Here is a 10,000-nt window from a genome sequence, read left to right on the forward strand (position 1 = left end):
TCCTCCCTCCTTCCCTTCCTCTCCTCCCCTTCCCTCCTTCCTTCTCTTCCCTCCTCCCCCATCCTTCCCTCTTTCTCTCCTCCCTCCTCCTCCCCCATCTCTCTCCCTCCTCCCCTCCTCCCTCTTCTCCCTCCTCCCTCCTATTCCCTCCTCCTCCCTCCTTCCCTCTCCCCCTCCTCCTCCTCCCTCTCCTCCTCCTCCTTCCCTCTTCTCCCTCCCCTCCCTCCCCCGCTTCCCCTCCTCCCCTCCCTCTCTCGCCTCCTCCCTCCCCTCCTTCCCCGCCTCCTCCTCCTCCTTCCCCTCCTCCTCCTCCTCCCCCTCCTTCCCTCCTCCCCCTCCTTCCCTCTTCTCCCTCCCCTCCTCCTTCCCTCCCCTCCTTCCCTGGCCATGAGTGTTGCCATGATGATCGTGTTGACGCCAGAAATCAGAAATGGCGACTTTAATCCCACGATAAACTTGCGTATAACAGGTGTTGGCTGCTACGTGTTTACGCTTTCGTCGGTCATGTGGCTGGGGGAGGGAGAGGTGGGGGGGCGAGGAGGATAGGGGGGGGGGGGGTAGGAGGAGGGTGGGGGGAAGGGAGAGGGGAGAGGAAGGAGGGAGGGAGAGAGGGGGAGGGAGAGGGGAGAGGGTAGGGAGGAAGGGAGGAGGAGAGAGCTGTAGGGAGAGGGGAGAGGAGGAAGGAGGGAGTGAAAGAGGGTAGGGAGAGTGGGAAGAGGAGAGAGGTGTAGGGACAGGGAAGAGGAAGGGGAGGAGGGAGAGAGGGAAGGGAGGAAGGAGGAGGGAGAGAGGGTAGGGAGAGGGGGAGAGGGAAGGAGGGAGTAGGGGAGAGGGGGAGAGGAAGGAGTGGGAGGAGAGAGGGGAGGGAGAAAGGAGAAGGAGAGAGGGGAGGGGAGGGAGGAAGGAGGAGGGAGAGAGGGTAGGGAGAGGGAAGTGAGGAAGGGAAGAGTGAGAGAGGGGAGGGAGGAAGGAGGAGGAGAGAGGGGAGGGAGGAAGGAGGAGGAGAGAGGGAAGGGATTGATAGAGAGAGGAGAGATGAAGAAAGATGAGAAAGGAGAGGGATTGAAGGAGGAAGAGATGGGAGGAGGAAGGGAGAGGAAAGAGAAAGGATGAAGGAAGAGAGAAGAGGAAATAAAAAGTACTGAAGGAGAGATATAAGAGGAAGGATGAGGAAACGAAAGAAGAGAGGGAGGAGAAGGAATGAGGTGATGGCGAAAGGAGGAAAGATGGAAGAAGAATGCAATACGGAGGAATGGAGGAAATGGAAGAGGAAGAAGAAGAATGCGAGGCGGGGGAAGGTAGGCGGAGGAGGAAAGAGAATGAGAAAGTGGGTTGGGAGGAAATGAGAGGGGAATGCGAGAGTAGGGAAGAGAGGAGAAGGAGGAGGAGGGAGAGAGGGAGGGAAGGAGGAAGCAAGGAGGGAGGGAGGGAAGGAGGAGGACGAGGAAGAACATGATGAGGAGGAAGAAGAAGAGAAGGAGGAGATGGGAAAGAAGGAGGGATGGAGGGAGGAAAGAGGAGACGAGGAAGAAGATGGTAATGAGGAGGAAGAAGGGGAGAAAGAGGAGGAGGGAGCAGCGCGGACTGGCCCACCACCTGTCCGGTCGTGAATCTCTCCCCCTCCCCCCCCCCCATCGCAAACGTCTCGGCAGACGCGAAGACCCCCCCCCCCACCCCCCGGCTGGCAGGGGGTATCTCTCCCCGTTCCCTTCTGTCTCCGTCTATGCCTATCCTCTCCCTTCATCCTACTTCCTTATTCGTTGCAATTTTGATTCTCTTCCCCTCGCTGTGTGCTTTCATCACCCCTCCTTGACTTTCTCCTCTTTTCATCACTATATTCCCTCCCCTTCTTTTCGCTTCTCTGCTTCCTCTTCGGTTTTCCCATTTCCCTTTCCTCCTCTTTTCAGTTTTTTTTTTCTTCTCTCTCTCTCTCTTGTGCTTTTTTATGTTTCTTGCCTATCCTATTTTTTCTTTTTTTTCCTCTTTCTCTCCACTCTTTTCTTCTTTCCTTTTCCGTTTTAAGTTCTCGCTCATTACTTCTCGTCTACTTTCTTTTCTCGTTTTCTTTTTCCTCTTCTTTTTGCGTTTTGTTTTCCTTTCTTTTTCCTTCTTCATGCCTTTCTTTTCTCCACGTTTATTTGTCTTTCCTTTTGCGTTTCTTGCCCTCCTTCTTTCTCTTTCTTCTTCTTTCTATCTACTATTTTTCCTCGCTCCTTTTGTACGCTTTTCTTTTCTTTTCTTTCTACTTCTGTCTTCTCTCCACTTTTATTTCTCCTTCCTTCTGCGCTTCCCTCCCTTCTTCTTTCTTTTTCCTTCTCTCTCCTCTTTTCCCTCGTTCCTTTGGTTCGTTTTTTCTTTTCTTTCTCTTTCCTTCTCCCCGTCCGTCTGCTCCCCACTTTTATTTCTCATTCCTCTTCTTCTTTCCTTTTCCTCTTCCTTCTCTCTCCACTTTTACCATCTTCCTTTGGTACGTTTTTCTTATCTTTTCTCCTTCCCCTTCTTTCTCTCTTCTCTTTTTCCTTCTTCCTTTGGTACATTTTTTCTTTTCTTTCTCTTTCCTTCTTCTCTCTCCTTTCCTTCTTCCACGTTTTTCTTTCTTTCCTTCTCCCCGTCCGTTTGCTCCCCACTTTTATTTCTCCTTCCTCTTCTTCTTTCCTTTTCCTCTTCTTTCTCTCTCCACTTTTACCATTTTCCTTTGATACGTTTTATTATCTTTTCTTTCGTATTCCCCACTTTCATTTCTTCTTCCACTTCTTTCTTCTTCTCCCTTCCTTTGGTACATTTTTCCTTCCTTCTCCCGTCCGTCTGCTCCTCCACTCTTATTTCTTTCCTTCTTCTCTCCTTTTCCCTCGTTCCTTTGGTATATTTTTTTCTTTCTTTCTCATTCCTTCTCCTGTCCGTCTTTTTCCTTCTTCCTTTTATTTCTCTTTTCTTCTTCTTTCCTTTTCCTCTTCCTTCTCTCTCCACTTTTACCATCTTCCTTTGGTACGTTTTTCTTATCTTTTCTCCTTCCCCTTCTTTCTCTATCCTCTTTTTCCTTCTTCCTTTGGTACGTTTTTCTTTTCTTTCTCATTCCCCTTCTTTCTCTCTCCTCATTTTCCTTCTTCCTTTGGTACGTTTTTCTCTTCTTTCTCTTTCCTTCTCCCCGTCCGTCTGCTCCCCACGTGGCCGAGGGAGCAACAGGACAAACATACGTAACTCTCGACTTCCAAAGGACAAGCCAAGTGTGTGTGTTAGTGATGTCTGTTCTGAGGAGTAATTCTCCCTTCTCTTCTCCTCCTCTTCTCTTCTTCGTCTCTGCAACTCTCTCTTTCTCTGTTCTTTCTTTCTTTTTTCGTCGCTGCAACTCTCTCTTTCTCTTCTCTTTTATTTATTTCTTCGTCTCTGCAACTCTCTCTTTCTCTTCTCTATTCTTTCTTTCTTCGTCTCTGCAACTCTCTCTTTCTCTTCTCTATTCTTTCTTTCTTCGTCTCTGCAACTCTCTCTTTCTCTTCTCTATTCTTTCTTTCTTCGTCTCTGCAACTCCCTCTTTCTCTTCTCTATTCTTTGTTTCTTCGTCGCTGCAACTCCTCATTCTTTCTCTATTCTTTCTTTCTTCGTCTCTGCAACTCTTTCTTTCTCTATTCTTTCTTTCTTCGTCTCTGCAACCCCCTTTCTTTCTTTCTCCGTCTCTGCAACTCCCCATTCTTTTTCTATTCTTTCTTTCTTCATCTTTGCGTCACCTGCTATTTTCCTCGTCTCTCTCTCATTATTTTATATTTTCTTTTTCTTTGTTTTTGCCCTTCTTTTCGGGAACTCTTTAATTAGGTCTTCTCTCTTTCTTTCGCCGTCTTTTCTCTCTTCCATTATTCTTTTCCTTTCCTCTTCCATTTTCCTTCCCCTCTTCTTCCTCTTTCTTTTCTTATTTGGCCCCTATTCCTCTTCCTCGTCGTCGTCGTTATCCTCCTCCTTCTTTTGCTCTTCCCATGTTTCTTCTACTTCCTCCTCCTCTTTCTCGTTCTCCTCCTCCCCCTTCTCCTTCTCCTCCTCCTCCCCTTCCTTCTCGTTCTCCTATTTCTCCTCCTCCCTTCCTCTCCTCTTCTCTCTCTTTCTCCTCCTCCTTTCCCTTCTTCTTCCTCTCCTTCTCCTTCTTCCTATTCCCTTCTGGTTCGCGAATGGATTAATTATTTCGTCAGCCTTTGGGAGCAAACTGCAGACAGGAGTACTCTCTTCAAGTAGTTTTTTGTCCACTTACTCGCACTTACTCGCTTTCAAGTGATATTTAGACGCAAATTAAGAGGAAAAAAACAAGAAAGAAAGAAAAAAGAAGGAGAAAATGAAAGGCAAAGAAGAAATAAAACCAAAAAGAAAGAAAGAAGAATGAAGAAGAAAAAAGACCGAGAGAGAAATAAGTTTACAAAAAGTATGGCAGGCTGCTGTGGGGTTTAATTCTCACCTGATATTCACGTAGAGCAATTTGAAGTAGATTTCGTAAATGGTTTTGTGCAATAAATAATGTTCAGGGAAGAATAATGTTCCGTCGTAATTTAATTAATGTAAAAGCTGAAGAATGCACTACATACTTTCTACTCTTAATTACTGCAAGACTGGTGAAATACAGTACATATGTCTTAGATTTTACTCTGCATTTATATATATATATATGTGTGTGTGTGTGTGTGTGTGTGTGTGTCTATATATATATATATATATATATATATATATATATATATATATATATATATATATATATATATATATACACACATATGTTTATATGTATATATGTATATATGTCTCTCTCTCTCTCTCTCTCTCTCTCTCTCTCTCTCTCTCTCTCTCTCTCTCTCTCTCTCTCTCTCTCTCTCTCTCTCTCTCTCTCTTCTATTTATCTTTCTATCTCTATCTCTCTCTCTCTCTCTCTTTATCTATCTATTTATATTTATACATATACATGTACACACACACATACACATGTGTGTGTGTGTGTGTGTGTGTGTGTGTGTGTGTGTGTGTGTGTGTGTGTGTGTGTGTGTGTGTGTGTGTGTGTGTATGTGTGTGTGTGTGTGTGTGTGTGTGTGTGTGTGTGTGTGTGTGTATGTATGTATGTATGTATGTATATATATATATATATATATATATATATATATATATATATATATATATATATATATATATATATATATATATATATAAATATATCGTTTGTTAACTTTTACTGAGGGAATTTACAGCTGCGATTACTTTTTTCCACTTAAGCTGAGAGCGCGCGGACGCCGAGCCTAAGCTTCCTCCGCTTCAGGCTCCTTCAGCGGCGCAGAATGAAGCTGCTTTCCTCGACACTTCTCGAGGCTGAACTCCGGAGCGTAATTTCCCGCGGGAAAATTGTTTGTTTGAATCTCGGTGTTTGGTTTGTCGAGTTTGTCCCGCTTGGAGTCGTGTGCGAGGAGAGAGCTTCGTCTGCTGAGGCGGAGTCGCCTCTCAGTGCCTTTTCTCGTTTTTTTTTTTTTTTTTGTTTCGCTTTTTACCTCGAGGTTACTTTTTGTTTCTATGTTGGTCTGTCTGTCTGTCTCTCTCTCTCTCTTTCTCTCAAGGTCTCTTTCTGTTTCTACACTGGTCTATCTCTCTCTCTCTCCTTTTCTTTGTTTCTATCTCACTTTTCCTTTCTCTCTCTCTCTCTCCCTTTTCTTTCTTTTCTATATTTTTCTCTCTCTCTCTCTGTCTGTCTATCTCTCTTTTTCCATCTCACTTTTCTTTCTCTCCTCTCTCTCCTTTTCTTTCATTTTCTTCTCTTATCTTTTCTTTTATTTTTTCTTCTTTCTCTTTTATTCTATCCTTCTTTTCTTTTATTCTCTTCTCACCTCTTTTCATTTCTTTGTTCTCCTCTCTCTTTTCTTTTCTTCTCTATCTCCTCTTCTATCCTTCTTTTCTTTTATTCTCTTCTCACCTCTTTTCATTTCTTTCTTCTCCTCTCTCTCTCTTTTCTTTTCTTCCCCTCTCTCCTCTTTTCATTTCTTTTCTTTGTTTCTCCTCACTCTCTCTTTTCTTCTCCCCTCTCTCTCTTTTCTTCTCCTCTCTCTCTTCTTCTCCTCTCTCTCTCTTTTCTTCTCTCCTCTCTCTCTCTTCTTCTCTTCTCTTTTATTCTCTTCTCTCTCTCCCTCTCCCATTGCATCACATCTAATTGTGCTGCCACTACATCTTCCAACTCTACCTGTGACACCAATACCTCTGCAGTGTGTGTGCCAAAGTTACCAGCCCCATCAGTACTTGTTCTCTGTATGCACTTTCGACGCCAAATCTCGCCAACTTTTTTCTGCCATCTCTCCCTTTTCTTCTTTCTTTTTTCTTCTTCTTCTTTTTGTTGTTGTTGTTGTTGTTGTTATCTACACACTTTGCCAGCGTTGATTTTGGCTCCATGCGCAGTGGTGATAACAAAGAAGCGTATAGAAAGAAGTGAACGATCACCGAGCCGTGTTTTCTTTCTCTCTCTCTCTCTCTCTCTCTCTCTCTCTCTTTCTTTCTTTCTCTCTCTCTCTCTCTCTCTCTCTCTCTCTCTCTCTCTCTCTCTCGTGCCACTTCTTCTTCTTCTTGCAGCCTCTCCGTGCCTCAACGTGTCCGTGCCTCAACGTCCCCGTGCAACTTGGAATCGCTGCAGGTCCCCGAGATGGCGCACGTGCCTCCTCGCTGGCCGTCGCCGGTGTCGGGCCTCCGTCGTCCGTCCGCCCGATGCCAAGTCCTCAAATACCGTTTTATTTTACAGTCCTTCCACGAGCGCCGAGGCATGCGAGGGAGAGAGAAACGAGCGCTGGCCCGAAGGTGCTGTCACACGAGCACTTTTTTTTCGTCAATTTGTTGTGGACAATTTTATTTAAGATCAATACAAATATAGAATATAGTTCTTGATTTGACTTTTTTCCGTCAATTTTTTTGGACAATTTTATTTAACATCAATACAAATATAGAATATAGGTCTTGATTTGACTATGCTTGGCTGAAAATAGTTGACGGAAACGATCGTTATCGTCTGACTGGAAAATCGACAATTCTCTAAAAAAAATGGACAAAATTTCAGAAAATTGTCAAAAAATTGACGGAATAAGTGCTAGTGTGACAGCACCTTTAGGACCCCGAACGAGACCGAACGAGACCGAACGAGACCGAACGAGACCGAACGAGACCAGAGACGAGTGTTATTCGGTGTTATTTTCACAGGGAAAGAGAGGCGCGCGGGGGATGGGTGGGGGGAGGGGGGAGGGGGGGGGGTCATAATTAAGAGATTCGTCGTCCTTTCCACGTGGCGTGTGCTGCGTCGTTACGGAAAGACGTGCGTCGTTGCACGCAAGGGAAGTTTGGGCGTTTGGGCGTATTTGCGTCTGTGTGAATGGGATGTATGTACGAGTCTATGTACATGCATATATATATATATATATATATATATATATATATATATATATATATATAAAGAGAGAGAGAGAGAGAGAGAGAGAGAGAGAGAGAGAGAGAGAGAGAGAGAGAGAGAGAGAGAGAGATAGATATATAGGTATATATATATATATATAGATAGATAGATAGATAGATATAGATATAGATATATATGTATGTATATACGTTTGGATATATGTATGTATGTATATCCATAAACAGAGAGAGTATATTTCTATGTACATAATGTTTACGCTTGCGTGTAGGCACAAATTTTTATCTAAAACATTTGTTCGTTTTCATTGTTTGATCGTTAAAATATAACCCCCCCTCCCCCCGCCCCCCCCTTCGCTTCACATATATATTGCAATATATATTCAAAAAGGGATAAAGAGACTAAAGCTTATGTTTACGTTATAGGGCGTTGAACGTTTGGACGCTCCACAGTGACAATGTTCAATGAATTTCAGGGAACAAACAGATGGATAAAATTTTAAGCCAAAGAGGAGAGGGACTTGCATCATGCGATTTCATGAAAGCCCAAATAATTCGTTTAGCGGATCTGGTTCGCTTGGGGCACTCACTCTCAGTCTGTCTGTCTGTCTCTGACTTTTTATCTCTCTTTGTGTGTGTGTTTCTCTTTCTTTTTATTTCTTTCTCTCTCTCTATCTTTGTCTGTATCTCTCTCTCTCTTTGTATCTCTCTCTCTCTCTCTCTCTCTCTCTCTCTCTCTCTCTCTCTCTCTCTCTCTCTCTCTCTCTCTCTCTCTCTCTCTCCCTCTCTCTCTCTCTCTCTCTCTCTCTCTCTCTCTCTTTCTCCTCTCTCTCTCTCTCTCCTTCCCTTCCTCCCTCCCCTCTGTGTGTGTGTGTCTTCTAATCTATCTCTCGCCCTCTTTCTCTTTCTCACTCTATCTCTATCTATCCATCGCTCTCGCTCTCTTCCTATCGCTCTCTATTTTTTGTGTCCTACCTTATTCACTTTCTCTCTCTCCCTCACCTTACGCCGTCTTCTATTCTATTCTTCTCTCTTGCTTCTAGCTTCCCATCTTTATCCATAAAGGTTGATCTATCGCCCAATCTCCCAGTCTCTCTCTCCCGTATTCTCTCTCCTCCTTCTCTCTTTCTCTCTCTATCTCTATCTAGCCCCTTCCTAGCCCCTCTATTTATCGTGTCCTACCTTATCCACCTTCTCTCTCCCTCACCTTAGCCAACGCCATCTTCTATTCTATCCTTCTCCCGTGTCTCTAGCTTCCCATCTTTATCCATAAATGTTGATCTATCACCCAATCTCCCAGTCTCTCTCTCTCGTATTATCTCTCCTCCTCTCTTTCTCTTGCTATCGCTCTCTTCCTAGCCCCTCTATTTATCGTTTCCTACCTTATCCACCTTCTCTCTCTCTCACCTTAGCCAACGCCATCTTCTATTCTATCCCTCTCCCGTGTCTCTAGCTTCCCATCTTTATCCATAAATGTTGATCTATCTCTCAATCTCCCAGTCTCTCTCTCTCTCGTATTCTCTCTCCTCCTCCTTCTCGTAATCTTCCATATACTTCCCTTCTGCTCCTCTCTATCGATCGCGCCCTTGATTCTTTCAATCTCTCGCCGCCCTATCTTTCCGTATATTGCCATTATAAGCGAGGAGGGAGGCGCTGAAGAGGGCGAAGGGGGATTAAAGGCTCGTGGAGAACGGCATCTCACGTAATTTTCGGAAATGGTGCCTCGTCCCCCCCCCCCCCCCCAGCATCTCAGACGGGTTGAGGGGAGTTCCTTTAGTCACTCGAGATGCTCTTCGTTCGGGTCGTTCCTTTCCTTTGGTCTTCTCGTCGTTCTTATTATTATTTGTTTATCATTTATTATTTTTTTACTGCTTTTTCCGATGACTTGCTTATTCCTCATCGTTCTTCTTGTTCTCCTGTTTCTTTACCACTTCCTCTTCATCTCTTTCGTCCTCCTAATCTTCCCTTTCTCTTTTCTCTCCATCCTTCTACTCTCTCTTTGTTTTATTAGCTCCTCTTCATCCTTCTCTTCCTCTTCCTCTTCATTCTTCTCTTCCTCTTTTTCTTTTCCCAGTTCCTTTCCATCCTTCTCCTACTCCTTTCTTTCTTTTCCACCACCTATCTTCTGTCTCCTTTTCCATTTCCATATAATCTGTAATCTCCTTTACTTCCTTTTCTTTTCCACTTCCATTACATCCCCCTTCTTATCACCTCCTTCCACGTCCACCAGTTCTCTCCTCCTCCTCCTCCTCCTCCTCCTCCTCTCCTCCTCTTCTTCTTCCTCTCCTAACTCCTCCTCCTCCTCCTTCACCTCCTCCTCCTCCTCCCTTCACCTTCCTCCTCTCCTCCCTTCCTCCTCTTCTTCCCCTCCTCCTCCTCCCTTCCCTCCTCCTCCCCTCTTCTTCGCCTCCCCTCCTTCTCCTCAATCCTAATCTCACCTCCTCCTCCTTTCTTCCCCGATTCAATCCCCAATCATTCGCTCGTATTGTCCTTCGCATCACTTCCCTTCTCGACTGTATAGAGCGGTGATGTTGCTCCCCCTACCCCTCCTTCCACTTCCCCTCCTCCTCCCACCTCTCCCTCCTCCTTCCCCTTCTTCCTTTCC

At 44.8% G+C, this 10,000-nt stretch overlaps 1 protein-coding gene across 1 annotated transcript in view; it reads right to left on the reverse strand.

The window, feature by feature from the left end:
* Window positions 1–10,000, reverse strand: part of LOC138865710 (U1 small nuclear ribonucleoprotein 70 kDa-like) — a 27,479-nt gene that overhangs the window by 6,100 nt on the left and 11,379 nt on the right. The window contains exon 5 of the mRNA XM_070137007.1: window positions 6,371–6,574. Within this exon, the coding sequence (XP_069993108.1) occupies window positions 6,371–6,574 (204 nt within the window). The remainder of the gene's footprint in view (window positions 1–6,370; window positions 6,575–10,000) is intronic.

This window comes from Penaeus vannamei, chromosome 22 (genome assembly GCF_042767895.1).
Source record: "Penaeus vannamei isolate JL-2024 chromosome 22, ASM4276789v1, whole genome shotgun sequence".
Taxonomy (NCBI): Eukaryota; Metazoa; Arthropoda; class Malacostraca; order Decapoda; family Penaeidae; genus Penaeus; species Penaeus vannamei.